Source organism: Salvia splendens, chromosome 20 (assembly GCF_004379255.2).
Source record: "Salvia splendens isolate huo1 chromosome 20, SspV2, whole genome shotgun sequence".
Lineage (NCBI taxonomy): Eukaryota > Viridiplantae > Streptophyta > Magnoliopsida > Lamiales > Lamiaceae > Salvia > Salvia splendens.
Genome location: NC_056051.1, coordinates 24754321 through 24770948, shown reverse-complemented (window position 1 = coordinate 24770948; position 16628 = coordinate 24754321). Strand labels below are relative to the sequence as shown.

Genomic DNA, 16628 nt, shown 5'->3' with positions numbered 1-16628 from the left:
ATGCCTTGATATGAATGTACATCTTATTTCTGCACCACTCTTATTGCATATTCTTGGACTGTCCAAAAGCAAAAGTTTTTTAACTTTATTGTTTGCTTTCTTGCTTTGGTTCGAGGAACTGGTCCTCTATTCTTGGCGTGGCAACAATCTTTATAATGATTGCCTCACATATTAGTGGGGAGAAGATTCGAGAAGAAGGTGTGGATGACTCGAATCTCGAACCTGTTGATTGGAGTAAAAACGTGGTGTATGTTGTTACGAAGTAAGTTTTGTAGTATTTAAACTACAAGAAGAAAAGAGGGTTGCCATAGTCTTTACAATATTGTAGTAGATGTGTTTGATATAGAAATCTATTTTGATGTATGAACAAAATACAAGTGTGGGGTTTGTAGAAAGCATGATGTACATATAGACAAAGAAATAAAACTTTGGTGGTCGCAATTGTATTGTGATGTCAAGTCCTAATTATCCATAAAGAAACTTTGGGAAAAAGATAAAGAAAATAAACTGTGTGAAATAGACTATATTAAGTTATTAACTCATGCGAGTTTAGTTAGTAGTGAGTTAATTTTGCATAGTTATTTTATTGTTTCATGACACTTATCACTAGAATAGTAGAGCTAATAAGTAATTTCTGAATTCCACTCAAATGGCCACATTTTTCAATGAAATGAGAAAAAAGTAATTGGTTAAATCATTATGATAAAAGTACGTTTTATTTGAAAGAGAGAATATCTAAGCTATAATAAACCAAAAAAATTGATATCTTAAATGAGACGAAGGAAGTAATTATTTGAATCAACCACGTCAACCATATCGAAATTCATTGACAAATACACAAAGACTTGAGGATTTAACATCCTTGTTACTTATATTAAGTAGCAATTTTCGCATTCCATTTTGAATCATCGAAAAAGCTCTAGCTTCGCCTGATTTATTCATTTCTTCTCACTACCATCTTCTTCTTCGATGCGACACCAGCGACATTAATGGAGGGGGTGACCGTAATGGTTTTCCGTCGGGGTAAGGGGAAAAATTATCCAAAAAAATTCTCAACTTATTTAAATCTACACTGGGCCGACGCTTATGGACCTTGATTTGTCTTGGACCTCAGACGGCCCAAAAGAGATAAGTTAGCCCAATATAAAATTTCTAAAGCCCATGTGTAACCTATACCTGCTGCTGTACATTGTTGTTAGTCACATTTTTTTTTAAATTCCAATAAACAACGGAATATTTCGTTTTTAGCTGCTGTTTTAATGATTCTGTTATGCTAATTCATCTCTTCAAGAAATCGGTCATATCATTATCATATTCAATGAAATTATAGAGTGTACAGAAATAGAAAGCTATGAAAGAAACTTACAACCGAACACATCGGGAGGAGATAAATAAATGGAGCAGTCAATAACATTTTCTTCATTTTTAAACACTTTTATATTCTTTTAAATATTAAAATACACTATAGAATACTCTAATATTTGCATAATTAGAATTTTTTTATATATGTTCTCTCTAGTATTTACTCAAATAAATGATACCAATTTAATATATATACTATTAATTATTCACACTAATTTTTTATTTTTTTATATAATGAATGATGATAAAATCATTTTTAGGAGTATTTACAAGCATGTAACTCCTAGAAAATCAGTAGGTAATCACTATATATGTTAATTTATCTAGTACTTATATTGATTCTACAGTAAAAGGGTATGGAATTGTGAAATACTCCACAAGGGTGGTGAGCAAGAAACATCATTTACTAAATTCACAATGAATTCATTAAATAATATAGATGCATTAAAAAGAAATGAGAGAAGAAAAAGGATTAAGCTTGATTTAAAAAAGTGCATGCAAAATAAACAAAAGAAATGATTGAAGCGACGTCGTAATGCATTCCACTTGAAGTCTGTAGACTATTTGCATTTTGATGGCTCAAACATTTAATCAGCTCATTCAATCTTGTGTAAAATGATGATAGCGACTTTGTGAGTGCATTGATGATCTCACGTTGAGGTTGAGATAGTAGAAATGAGGAAATTGCAGAATTTTCGAAAAATGTCTGCATCAACCTCGCTTTCTACGTCTGCATGAACTCATTTTGACATAAACGTCTCCATCAACTCCTTTCTCTCTCTCTCTCTCTCTCTCTCTCTCTCTCTCTCATTTCCATCTCCGAACAAACTACCGGAAATCGGAATGGCGTTACTGCTCAAGCTCCACCGCCTCTGCCTCTTTGCTCCTCTGCTTTACGTTTCAGTCTTGTTGATCTACATTGAAATGGATGTTGTCCCTGTAGTTGAGCTTATGCAAACTACTCCTGGCTCGGTTTATCGGAGCCCTCAGCTCTACGCCAACCTCCGATCCGAAATGGACTCTGATAATTCATCACTTGATTCTGTTAGTAAAGCCTTCACCATTATACTCTAATAATAACTCTGCCATTGTTGTTTTTATCTTTCATTTATTGTAAAATTTTTAGTTTTTTTTTTTGTAGTTTCATAATGTTTCTATGTATCACTATTTTTATTTTCACCCATTTTCTGTCATTTACTTCTATGATTGCAAGAATTCTTAGGAAAATAAGAATGATGAGAAACCAAAGTGCATAGAATCTTAGGAGTATTTAGATTCACATGGAACAGAATCATGGGAGAATCTATTTCATAAACCAATCTTATGAATCTAGGAATGTGGCTTAAGTGGATTGCGTTCTTGATCATGTCTGTATATTCTTGTAGATACCAACTGTATGGAAAAGCAGTGAATGGAGACCACGCATCAAAAATTCATCAGGAGGTAAGGATTGCTTCTCAGTCGTTATACTCCATTTTATGCGTGATTCGTCTGCTTAGGCATCAACCTTGAGGATTTAATTATATGTTTACATTTGCTCATTGTTATCTCCATTCATGTAAACAGACATTATTTTGTAGGCTTACCAGAGTCAATGGATATATATATGTTGTGGCCAACGGTGGGTTGAATCAACAGAGAACATCGGTATAGACTATACTTTGCACTGATGGGGCTAAGCAGCATCACTCTCTCATTGTTGCTGGTGTATGCAGATATGCAATGCTGTGGCTGTGGCTGCCTCCCTCAATGCAACTCTAATTATTCCGTATCTCCGTTTCCATAGTATTTGGAGAGATTCAAGGTGAGTAACATTATTATTATCACTTCTGTCATGTCTCAGAAAGTGGAGACAACTGATCTTTCAAGTTTATGAAATGCACAGCAAATTCGGTGATATATACGATGAAGACCATTTCGTGAAGACGTTGGAGCATGACGTTCGGGTAGTGAAGAGAGTCCCGGGGTACATCATGGAGCGATTCCACCACAACTTGAGCAATGTGTACACCTTCAGAAAAATACAAGCATGGTCTTCGATTAATTACTACACGGATACAGTTCTTGCAAAGCTGCTCGAAGAAAAGTGAGTCCTAATGGTTTCTCAATGCCATTCCAAGCTTCATCATTGTTACAAAATCTCTTGCTAACCAGGATCATAAGATTGTCACCCTTTGCAAACCGGCTATCGACTGATGCTCCTCAATGTGTACAACGACTTAGATGCTTGGCGAATTACCAAGCACTGAGATTTTCAGATCCCATAGCAACTGTTTCTGAGCTTTTGGTTGAAAGAATGAAAAGGCACAGTGCAAAAACCGGTGGCAAGTATGTATCTATGCATCTTCGGTTCGAGGAGGTAGGGAACTTCAATGGCTTCCAACTCCTGCAAAACGAAGTACTACTATTGAACGCGTTCTTGTGCAGGATATGGTCGCTTTCTCTTGCTGCGTATATGATGGTGGAGAGCAAGAAAAACTTCGCATGGATGCTGTTAGAGAAAGAGGGTGGAAAGGGAAGTTTACCAAACGAGGCCGTGTCATAATTCCTGAAGCGATCAGACTAAACGGAAGCTGTCCCTTAACACCTTTAGAGGTTGGGCTTATGCTGAGGGGAATGGGGTTCGGGAAAGGTAGTTCAGTCTATCTTGCATCCGGGAAAATATTCGACTCTGAAAAGTATATGTCTCCTCTTTTGGAGATGTTTCCACTGTTACAAACAAAAGAAACACTGCTGTCTGCAAAGGAGCTAGCTCCATTGGAGGTATTGATTTAACTTATCATAATTTCTAGCAATTTATGTTTCATAACCTATGTGAGTACATATGTTTAGAAGTACTCTTCAAGAATGGCTGCTATAGACTACACCGTTTGCCTACACGGTGAAGTTTTCGTACCCACTCAAGGTGGGAACTTTGTGCAAGTACTGGCTGGGCATTGGAGGTACCTGTATGGTGGAGACGCGAGGACAATCAGGCCAGATAAGCGGAAGTTGGCAGCATTATTCGACAATCCAAATATCGGGTAATCAAGTACTTGATCATATAAATGTTAACTTTGTTCATGAAGATTGTTTATAGATTTGGTTGGTTGTTTTTCCCAGGTGGAAAGACTTGAAGAAGCAGATGGCGAATATGCGAGAAAAGAGTGTGTCGAAAGGCTTGCAGTTGAAGAGACCGGGCGATTCGATATACTCGTTCCCTTGTCCGGATTGCATGTGCAAGGCAGACAAGAGTGAAGATGCAAGAGTTGGTGTTTTTTCCCCTTCTGTTACTACTTGCTCACATTATACTACATTTATGAAATAAGCAAGACAATTGGGAAGGTTATAAGTTATTATTTAAATTGTTGAGTTTATGTGATATGGAGTAGTAAAGTTAGTTCAAGAGATAAGAATGGCTAAGCAAGTGAAGAAAATGATTGAAATATAAGCAGTAGTTAAAACTGACCTGAAAAACAGAGGATGTAGCGTTAATTTGGGCCTCACTTGTTTCTATTCTTTGGGATTCAAAGAATCCAATTTTAACTCAAAGCCCATCTAATTTTATGCAAATATATTTGGTCTTGGCCCATCAATTAAGGTCTCTGATAGATGAAATTTTGGGCTCTCATTTTCTTATTTATTTCCCGTGTGTATTGGCCCGCAAATGTCTATTTAAGCTAATTTCTTGAAAATATAATGGTTTTGGACATAATTTAATTTTGACTACATACTCTGTAGTTACTAGGGGTGGGTAGGTACGGTATACCTTACCGAAACCACCATACCATATACCTTACCGTAAATTCGGTATGCGAAAAAATCATACATTTATCTTACCAAAATTTTCGGTATACCGAACTTCGATATACCTTATTTTCAGTATGGAGAATTTTCATACTGATATCGTACCTCATTTTCGGTATGCCGTACCAAAGTTCAGTATACCATACTTTTGCGGTATACCTTACTTTCAATATCAATGAAAATTGAATATTTGAGTTTTTAGAATACTATTTATATTTTATAGTAATTTAAATAATATACGAGGTATTAAATACTAGTATATTTTATCCATATTATATTATATTATATTTCACAATAAATTTTAAAATATATAAAATACTTTATATATTATTATATTCATATTTTACGATATATACCTTAAATTACGGTATATACCGAATTTCGATATGTCGCGGTATACATACCTTTACCTTACCGAAATATTTTATTTCAGTAAGGTATCATACCGTACCGAAAATGACGGTATACCGAAAATTCGGTATTTTCAGTATTTTTTCGGTACGATAAGGCCGGTATTTCGGCATTTCTATATTTTTTCCCAGCCCTAATAGTTACTACTATATGTCACACTTTTTTTTAATTTGTCCTATAAAAAATATAACATTCTAAAATCTAATGTCATTTATAATTACAATCCTCTAAAGCAACACATGTTTACCAACTTGCAAATGACAATTACTAGTAAGATAGTTTCTCCTACTAATAGAACGAGGATTCATAGTTAGATCAAGAAGTAAATTATTAATTCATCATTTTTATATAAAGAAATACAGGAATTAAGGTAAGTTTTAAATTTTCGACGCCTTTACACCGCGGAATTAATGATTATTCATACATTTTATGGACTAGTAGTAATTGATTTATTGTTAATTAATTGAATGAATAATCCCTGGCTTAAACGCTTCCCTCTCTCGCACTCTTCTTCTGATTCTTCCTCTTCCACAATATTCACAATTGCCCTAATTTCTTCCACAATTTTGAATCATTTCCGATAAATTGACCATCACCGCCAACTGTTTGCTAGAATGCCAATGCAACAGCGATGAAACCGTACCAATTCCCCACCAGCGGAAGTTGCAGCCCGAGATCGCCACCAGCGTCTCCCCGGCATCGCAGCCGCTCTCCGCGATACCGCCGCACCGCTAAGCCAGTCCGTCCGGCTTCTAAATCACTTGCGCAGCGGATCGGGTGGTTTCTGCTGTCGCTACTGCTCAAGCGCCAGGGTGTATTCGTCGTTGTTCCCCTGATTTACATTGCGGTCATGTTGTTCTACATGGGAACGGTGCCGTATGATATCGTCCCCGCTGTTGTTAAGCTTAGGCATACTCCTGGCTTGGTTTATAGGAGCCCGAAGCTCTACGCCAAGCTCCGATCGGATATGGACTCTGACAATTCGTCTGTTGATGCGGTTAGTAAGTGCTCAACTGGCATCTTCTCCCATCGAATTTTACTGTTACTATGTTTATATGCTGCACAAATATAGTTGACATGAGTGTGCCCCCTTGCTTAATAAGGCGAGGAACCATAGTTGGAGAAAAACATGAATCACTTGTTTACTTCTAAAATGGATGTGGTTATAATTTAACTTGCTTGCTTAAAGAAGTATCTTCTGATCACCCCCCCCCCCCCCTCCGGCCTCATCTATTCGATGCTATTAATGAGATTTCTTTTTAACTTACCTGTAGATATCCACTATATGGAAAAACTCTTATAAAAACAGTGAATGGAGACCATGCATCAAAAAATCATCAGGAGGTAAGGATTGCTCATAATTATTTTGTTCTCTTCTAAGTCATTTTAGGCATGATTCATCTGCTTTGCATCGAGTCAACTTTGAAAGATTTGTTCTATATTTTGTTTGAAGAGCCGACTAGCAACATATGATCAGCCGACTTCAGGATTGATGTTAACCGACATATATTTCAGCTTGAGTCAGAGGATTTATATGTTTACAACTTTACATATGCTTTGGTGTACTGTTGTTATCTCCATTCATGAAAATGTGTAAAACAAACATTATTTTTTGTAGGCTTGCCCGAGTCAAATGGATATATATATGTTGAGGCCAACGGTGGGCTGAATCAACAGAGAACATCGGTATAATATATTATTGCTAGCATTCTTCGTTTTTTGACTTAAGTTTTGCTATACTTTACATTGATTGGGATAGAAGCATCACTCTCTCATAGTTGGTGGTGTTTATAGATATGCAATGCTGTGGCTGTGGCTGGCTACCTGAACGCAACTCTAATAATTCCATATTTCCATTTCCATAGTATTTGGAGAGATTCAAGGTTAGTAATAATATCACTTCTGTCGTGTTTTGCATCTATGAACAAAATACGGCAATGAATTGCATATTCAAACAAGTACTATAAAATTCTGTATATGGTTAGTGAGAGTGCTGTACCGTGGGAGGAGTGTCATTGTCATAATATGAGAAGATAAAATATGAGATATCTTGGTGAAGCTATCCCAACTAGAACATATGTAGCATTGTAGATCCGGCCTCCACTGTGCAAAGCCACACTGAAAAATAATAGTACTTAAATTTGACATACTTTTTTTTCAGAAAGTAGAGATGACTAATTCAATTTTTTGAAAACACAGCAAATTTAGTGATATATACGATGAAGAACTTTTTGTAAAGACGCTGGAACGTGATGTTCGAATAGCGAAGACAATTCCAGGAAACATAATGGAGCGGTTTGACTATAACTTGAGCAACGTGTACAACTTCAGAATACATGCATGGTCATCAATAAATTACTACAAAGATACGGTTCTTGCAAAGCTGCTTGAAGAAAAGTGAGCCATAATGGTCCCTCAATGTCATTCCACACTTCATTATTGTTATGAAATCTCAAATCTCTACCTGTCCAATGCATGTGTGACTTTTTAATTATATTATTTGTTTTTTTTGTATCCATCTATCTATCTTCCCATACTATCTATTCATTTCTGGGCTTGGGTGGTCACTGTGGTGTATGATTCATTGTTAGAACCATCTAATGGCATGCTGCTGATGCTGATCTTATGCGTACTGTCTTTTTGCATGCAAACCAGTACAAATGTCCATGCTTATACTTTTGTATTTGGGATGATTCATTATCTTCTCATTTTTAAATGCATCACCTCTATTGCTTTCAGGCTGCTAGTAAACTTTCTTATTACCTCCCCAATTCCTTCATGCCTCAGTATCTGTATTTAATTTTGCTCTTCTTGGCTTTACACCCAATCCTTCTGTCCTTGCTAATCAGGATCGTAAGATTGTCACCCTTTGCAAATCGGCTATCGACTGATGCTCCTCCAGCTGTACAACGACTTAGATGCTTGGCAAATTATCAAGCACTAAGATTTTCAGATCCTATATCAGCTCTTGGTAAACTTCTGGTAGAAAGAATGAAAAAGTACAGTGCCAAAAATGGTGGAAAATATATATCTGTGCATCTTCGATTTGAGGAGGTGGGTCAAGGGAATTTGAATGTATTAAACTCTTCAAAATGAAGTATTGAACGTGTTCTTGTGTAGGATATGGTCGCTTTCTCTTGTTGCGTATATGATGGTGGAGAGCAGGAAAAAGTAGACATGGATGCTGCAAGAGAAAGAGGATGGAAAGGAAAATTTACTAAACCTGGTCGAATCATAAATCCTGGTGCAATCAGACTAAATGGAAGTTGTCCCTTAACACCTTTAGAGGTATCACATATATCTTTATCCCCTTTTAGTTTCATCCCCATCACCATGTGAGTAAGCTCTAGCATGGAAGTTGTCCCTTAACACCTTTAGAGGTATCACATATATCTTTATCCCCTTTTAGTTTCATCCCCATCACCATGTGAGTAAGCTCTAGCAATGAGCTTCCTGCATTAAGTTTCTTATTTTCTTTGAATAACAAGGTTGTTCTTTGCATTTTGTGTATATCTGATTTTGACTCCTAGTAATGTTAATGAATCAGTTAGGTCTTATGCTGAGGGGTATGGGCTTTGGGAAAAGCACTTTTGTCTATCTTGCATCTGGAAAGATATACAATTCTGAGAAGTATATGGCTCCTCTCCTGGAAATGTTTCCATTATTACAAACCAAAGAAACACTGGCGTCTGCTGAGGAATTAGCTCCATTTGAGGTCCTGATTCAACAGCCAACTTTTTTTCATTGAATCTTATCATAATCTCCATTATTATATGTTTGTTAACTTATCTATATATTTCCAGAATTACTCTTCCAGAATGGCTGCTATAGACTACACTGTTTGCCTTCACAGTGAAGTTTTTGTTCCAACTCAAGGTGGGAACTTTCTGCAATTACTGCTTGGCCATCGAAGATACTTGTATGGTGGACATTCGAGGACAATCAGGCCAGACAAGCGGAAGTTGGCATTAGTATTTGACAATCCAAATATTGGGTAATCAAGTGTCTTATTTTCCGGCTGCCTACCCCTCTTGATTTCATCAAACTCATTTATAGACTTGGTTGTTTTCCCAGGTGGAAAAACTTCAAGAAGCAGATGGTAAATATACGCGGATATACTGTCTCGAAAGGCTTGCAGTTGAAGAGACCGAAGGATTCAATATACTCGTTCCCCTGCCCAGATTGTATGTGCAAAGCAGACAAGAGCGGAGATGCAAGATCTCCACCAGTAACGTTAGGTGGTAGAACACGGTAGCTACAGAAGCAGAGAGTCTATATTTGTCCTATTATTTGTGCTGGATTTTCTTCGAGGGATCGCAGTTTTTGGCGTGGCTATAGGGATTTTTTGACTGGTTCAAGGGGTTGATCGAAAGCAAGGGATGTGAATGATGTGATGACCCTTAATTTTAATGGAGGATTTAGCTGATCTACACAGACAAACACTAGAAGTTGAATACATCTACTTGTACAATCAACACTTGTATCTAAGTTGAGTTGTTAATGATTTCTGATTTGTAAATTACTCTTCTTTCACTGTACCACTAGCATCATAGTAACAATTCATTTGAACAAAGATATATACATCGAAGTTCTCAGCATCATCTCATTCTCTTACTACTCTCATTACAAAATATAAATGAAAAAAATACAAGGTAGATACTCACATAAGCAAGAGTGGGGTTAGGCCAATTCTTGCATAAAAACGGTCGATTTTTTCTACTCTTTCATCAAAGAAAAAACGAAGTCAGTAAAAGCATAAACAAAATCAGTTATGGTGATTTCTTGAAACCTGAATCCAAACCAGCTGAAGGCTATTTGTTTTTGGACTCTTTTGCCAGCGGTTATGAGGTAAGATCCCTTAGGTCAAGAATGGAGCAATTGACTTAAGAATTCGATTTCCCCAGCAAAGCTTCCTTCTTCTCCACTACCAATCAAGTAAAGATTCAATCTTGCTCTATCCCTCTTCAACCAATTTCTTTTCTCTTCAATTTTCAACTCTTTTCGTTTGGTTCAGCAACGGCCGATGATTACTTCTTTGAAAGTGCTGAGAAGATTTCCTATTTCTTTGAAGGTTTGATTCTGCAGTAGTTTAGCCTTTTAGGGCTCTTATTTTTGTTGGATGCAATATTTAGTAACAACTTTGTGATCAATTGTTTTAATAGTAATGAATGATTATTTATGTATAATGATATGTTACTGTGGTTTGGTTTGATGCTTACTGAGTTGATCATTGTTGTCATCATATTTGAGTTACTCTGTTTAAGACACTGTATTTATCTCTTTCAGCTTGATACCTAATATCTTGGAGTCCAAACCCCGTTGGCCACGATACGCGAATCTTGTATGATATTCGAGTATTTGAAACGAGAAGCTTAATTTCAACTAGGTCTAGGCATACCATTATATACCATTATATTCTTGATTTAGAGGTGTTGATTAACAATCTTGCAGCTGTGGTTTCATCATTTCTTGCTTGTTTTAACAGAAAAAGCTTTTGGTAGTGATGGGAGTTTGAAGCAACCGAAGCAACTTTCAATAAATAAAGGCCAATAGTCATTCAAGGTTTGCTTCTGTCCGTTCCACCGATAATATGGCATCCTATATATTCATACAATAAAATTGTCCAAGTTTTTTTATAGTTGCTGATAATATTAAGAACACAATTATGACAACCTGTCTGTTGAAATATTTGCTGTTGGACTATCTGATGCTTGAAATTTTCTACTTGACAAGTAAGAATTAGGTTATCGTGTCATATTTGTGAATCTCCCCATATGCAACATCTCAAATCTTAGTGCGTTTTGCGTATATTTATGACTAACTACATGAATTATATGCTCTCAGCAACCCGGAATTGGTAGTGAAGTAGTTCCGCATCAAGACAATTCATTCCTATACACTGAACCACCAACTTGCACCGGGCTGTGGCTCGCTCTAGAAGATGCAACAGTCACCAATGGCTGCCTCTGCACCATTCCCGGCTCCCATAGAGGTAAAATCTTTTCACTTAATTCTCCATTGAATATTAGTAAAAAAAAAAAAACATGTTTCATCCTCTCAGCTGGCCTTGTTAGAAGATTCATTAGGGACAAGACGGTGTTCACTTTGATAAACCTTCACCATCGTACGACCAGAGAGATTTCGTTCCTATCGAAGTAAAAGCTGGTGCATTGGTCGTCATTCATGGGGACCTTATTCACCAGAGGTCCATTGGCTTCATCCAACTCCTAATGTAAGTTCTTGTTTAACACAGTCTTGCTAATATTCGTGCTTGGTCTACAGTTTCGAGAACAAGTCTTCAACGTCTGGACATGCATTCAGCCTCCGCGTGGTGGATACTGATGGGTGTAAATGGGTCGATGACAACTGGTGAGTCTCGATGTATCGAAGATGATTGATGATATAATTTCCTCTTCCGATTTGCCATTAATCTTGTTAATATTTCAGGATAAGAAGAAAGGTATAAGCTGAGCCTCTGTATGTTTCCTGAGGTTTATTAGGGCACCCGCAACGCGTGCCGCCGGCGTTCCGCGTGCCGTTCCGCCGGAACGGTTTCGCCACGGAACGCTTTGCGGCGCACCATTCCGCTCCCATTCCGTTCCCATTCCGTTCCGGGTGCCGACGGCACGGAACGCGGCACGGCTTGTGCCGCCACGCGCTGGGGCGACGTGGCGTTCCCCGCTTCGTGCGTGCATCCCACTCGCCGGCCCGCGAGTGGGACACGTCAGCGATGACACAATAATTAATTTTTTAAAAAAAATTGATTTAAAAAAAAATTGTTAACGGTAATATTACCGTTTTTTTAACTTTTTTTAATTTTTTTAATTTTTATTTTTATTTTCTTATTCTATAAATACACCTAATTTATTACATTTCACACACAACTACACATCTACTCTTCCTAAACCAACATCAATTCCTCTCCAATTTTCTATTTCAATCTCCTTCACAAAATGTCCGGCGACGGGAATTACGGCGGTGGCGGCTGCGGTGGGTGGGATCTCAACGCGTTCGGCGATTGGGAGACCATATACAACACACTTGGTGGTTCCGGGTCGTCGACGCCGGGCACCCAGGGGTCGGCGACGCCGGGTGGGTACCAACCACCCACTTTCGATGTGGATGCCTACGCTCGACCACCCGACTCGCGGCTTTCTCAGGGTTTGTCCCAGATTCGGGAGGATATCCCCGTTGAACCCACCCAGGGAGGAAGCCGAGGCGGTGGAAGCTCTAGGGCTGCGTCTGAGGCACCCGAGGAGGAGGAGGAACTGGAGGATCTGGGCCGGCATCCGTACAACAACGAAGAAACTAAGGCGGTGTACACCGCCTGGCTCACCGTCTCGTACGATCCCATCGTCGGGAACCAACAAGCCGCCAAGTGCTTCTGGGAAAAGGTCCGTGATGTCTACCACCAGACTAAGCCGAAAGGGGCCCGGAAGCGCAAATATACAATGCTCCGTGCTCACTTTTGCCGAGTCGACGCACAGGTCAAAAAATTTTGCGGCATCTACTCGGCCGAAGCGGCGAACTACCAAAGCGGAGCTTCGGGCGCCGACATTCTGAGGGCGGCTTTGCGCGTCTTCTACCAGGACACCGGTCTACAGTTCAAATATGTTGATATTTGGCAGCTCGTCAAGGACGAGGAAAGGTGGGCCGACGGTGTCCGCTCGAGCTCGGGCTCAACCTCAAAGCGCACGAAGCACACGGCGAGCGGCAACTACTCGTCTGGTGACACCGGTGAGGCCAGCGAGGGTGAACCGCAGGTGTTTGGGGTACGGGGGTCCAACGCCCGACGAATACGGGGGATCCAGCCGTGGGCGCCGTCGGCCGCAAGGGACGAAGGCGGCGAAGGCGGCTAGAGCGAGGAAGGGCCGAGGCGAATCAAGCCAGTCGGCCTCGGGATCGGGCTCGCGGGGAGGCTCGGACACACTTATGGTGGCGTACATAACCGCCACAATGGCGGATACTTCCCGCTTCTCGTACGCCCAATTCACGGCCTGGTGGAACGGAATTGTGCATATGGCAGGAATTCTTGGTCTTCCTCCTCCCCCTAAACCTCGACCGCCTCCGGAGGATGATTCGCCGGCGGAGTAGTTTTTTTATTTTCCCACGTTTAATTGTTTGTTTTTTATTTTTTTTAAGCTTAAGTTGAATTTTTTTAATGTTGTGTGTTTTTTAATAAAGTGTGTTTGTTTTTTATTAAAGTGTGTTTATTTAAATTGAATTGGGTTGGAAATAAAAAAAATGAAATTGAATGAATAGTAATTTAAGGAACGGTTAAGGAACGGTTAAGGAACGGAGGGTTGCAGGTTCCGTTCTTAGTTAAGTAAGGCCATCCACAACGCTGTTCCTATACCGTTCCTATACCGTTCCTTAAACCACTATTTGAGGGCCCCACTGTACTTTTTTACTCCATTCCTTAACTAAAGAACGGAACCTGCAACCCTCCGTTCCTTAACCGTTCCTTAAATTACTATTCATTCAATTTCATTTTTTTTATTTCCAACCCAATTCAATTTAAATAAACACACTTTATTAAAAAACAAACACACTTTATTAAAAAACACACAACATTAAAAAAAATTACAACTTAAACTTAAAAAAATAAAAAGCACACAATTAAAATCCTAAAAAAATAAAAAGCACACAATAAAAATCCTAAAAAATTAAAAGTACACAATTTTAATAATTTCATCCGCCAAAATTTGCCCAAATGTGCTCAATTAGATCCTGTTGGAGTTGGGTGTGGGCACTAGAGTCGCGTGTCCTTGCACGAATAGATAACCGTTCTTGTATAGACGGATGCGCTCCACTTCGAGGCGGACTACTTGCGGTTGAGCTTCCGGGGGATTCGTCGTCGAACCAATTTCCCGCCTCGGGTCCTTCGTCTTGGACAATCATGTTGTGCAAGATTATGCACGTATACATGATGTCGACCATGTTTTCCATGAACCACGTACGAGCCGGGGCTTTGATGATGTTGAAGCGCGCTTGGAGAACCCCGAACGCCCTCTCCACATCCTTGCGAGCAGCCTCCTGCTTCTGCGCAAAAAGAGCCTGCTTTGGGTTCGCAGACCCACTGCACGTCTTCACGAAGGTAGGTCACTTCGGGTAGATGCCATCGGCGAGATAGTACCCCATTTTATAAAGCCGGTTGTTGGCGACGAAGTTGATGGCCGGCGCTTTACCATCCAAAACTTCGGTCAAGAGGTCAGACTGGTGGAGCACGTTTACGTCGTTGTTCGACCCGGGGACCCCGAAGTACGCGTGCCAGATCCAAAGTCGGTAGTCGGCAACGGCCTCGAGTATAACGGTTGGGTGGGTGCCTTTGTGGCCGCTCGTGTAGGACCCTTTCCACGCCACCGGGCAATTCTTCCATTGCCAGTGCATGCAATCGACGCTGCCGAGCATCCCGGGGAATCCGTGCACTGTTTCGTGAAGGTCGAGCAGGAACTGACAATCGGCCGTGCTTGGCCTCCGGAGAAATTCGTCGCTGAAGGCTGCCCGAACGCCTTTGCAGAATTTGAGCAAGCACATTTGCCCAGTGCTGTCTCCGATGTGGAGGTATTCGTCGAACATGTCGGCCGTTTGTCCCGTCGCAAGCTGGCGGATTGCTGCAGTACATTTCTGCAGCGTCGTGTGGCTGGGACGGCCGACCGCGTCGAACCCTTCCTGGAAGAACTCTTCCCGGGCTGCCAAAGTATTCGCGATGTGGAGAAATAGCGGTTTCCCCATGCAGAAACGGCGACGGACGTACGTATCTCCCCAAACCGGGTTATCGCAGAAGTAGTCGCGTACTAACCTTGCGGCGGCTTCCTCCCGGTTACGATGGATGTACGTACGGGAGCGTCGTTGGGGCGGCGCGGCTTCTTCCGCCTCCCGTTGTCGATCTTCTTCAAGTGATTGTTCCAATATTTGACGCATTTGTTCATAAGGATCCATTAGTTTGATTAAATTTGGGAGAAGGAAAATAGAGTTGATTTGAGATGAAAATTGGGGTGGAAATAGAGAGGAATAGATGTGTGTTTGTGATTGAAATGAGTATGAAATAGGAGTATTTATAGAGTAAATAAATAAAATAAAAATTTAAAAAAAAACGGATATAAAAAAATGGTCTCATTACCGTTGCAAAAAAAAAAAATTTTATTAAATTCGAATTTTTTTAAAAAAATGAATTATTGCGTCACCGGACGAAGCCCACTCGCGGGGCAGCGAGTGGGCTTCACGCGTCGAATGGGAGGCCGCCACGTCGCCTCGGCGCGTGGCGGAACGTTCCGTTCCGCGTTCCTCCGGAACGGAACGCGGCACGGCATAGGAATGGCGACGGCACGGAACGGCGACGGAACGCACCCTGCAACGCGTGCCGCCGCGGAACCGTTCCGCCGGAATGGCATAGGAACCGCAACGGCACAGCGTTGCGGGTGCCCTTATAGCCTGAGTTACTAAAATTATATGTACATTAGATTAACTACATATTTGTACTAAACTGCTTATGATAGTAATAGTAATAATATAATAGTGAAGGCTAATTAATCCTATATTATCCAAAGAATCCTTCTTACTTGTTCTAATTTTATACAGTTCCTCACTTTGTAGTTTGTTTTATATGTTGCTATTTTCATTCATTCAAAATGCACAAACAGTGAAAAATACAAAAAGAGAATACAGTGATCCAAAATATAGACATGATGCTGGACACAAGGGAGCATGTCAAAGAAAGATGACAGATTTCAAATTTGGTGAAAATGAAAAACAAAAGCAGTGCTGCAAGAAAAAGGACAAGTCTTTAAGGTGGTGTCATGCTTTTTGTCTAGGTGAGACATGGCAGCACAACTTACCACCAAATCACTATAACTACTAGTACATCCATATTCCCATTTTCCCTTTTACAAAGAGTTATGTGCGTTTTGTTTATGGCACATTTGAAGTGAGAGAATTCACAGAAATTCTAGTTTTCTTAAAAATGTATTGTAGTTTATTGTTAAGGGTTAATTGTTTATAAAATTATAAAATTTGACCAAATTCTGGTTTACATACATTCAAAATTTGAATGTCAAATTATGATATTT

General features: G+C 39.8%; 1 protein-coding gene, 1 long non-coding RNA gene and 1 pseudogene across 3 annotated transcripts; all 3 read left to right on the top strand.

Annotated features, from left to right (window-relative positions):
* Window positions 1-2149: 2149 nt before the first annotated feature.
* Window positions 2150-4675, top strand: LOC121781270 (annotated as a pseudogene).
* A 1341-nt stretch (window positions 4676-6016) lies between these two features.
* LOC121780596 (protein ESMERALDA 1-like) lies at window positions 6017-10160 on the top strand. Of its 2 annotated transcripts, none has more exons than XM_042178204.1 (10): window positions 6017-6556; window positions 6834-6903; window positions 7178-7245; window positions 7354-7442; window positions 7759-7956; window positions 8409-8613; window positions 8680-8847; window positions 9107-9274; window positions 9363-9553; window positions 9634-10160. In XM_042178204.1, the coding sequence occupies exons 1-10, from the start codon at window positions 6191-6193 to the stop codon at window positions 9812-9814; spliced, it is 1704 nt and encodes a 567-aa protein (XP_042034138.1). In that variant the 5' UTR covers window positions 6017-6190; the 3' UTR covers window positions 9815-10160. The 2 variants fall into 2 exon arrangements, with proteins under 2 accessions (XP_042034138.1, XP_042034139.1); XM_042178205.1 differs by having other exon boundaries at window positions 6451-6560.
* A 57-nt stretch (window positions 10161-10217) lies between these two features.
* LOC121780597 lies at window positions 10218-16571 on the top strand. The gene is made up of 8 exons (XR_006046058.1): window positions 10218-10494; window positions 10574-10630; window positions 10846-10945; window positions 11045-11121; window positions 11404-11551; window positions 11637-11764; window positions 11842-11928; window positions 16203-16571. It is a non-coding gene; the product is annotated as an uncharacterized LOC121780597 (long non-coding RNA).
* Window positions 16572-16628: the final 57 nt, after the last annotated feature.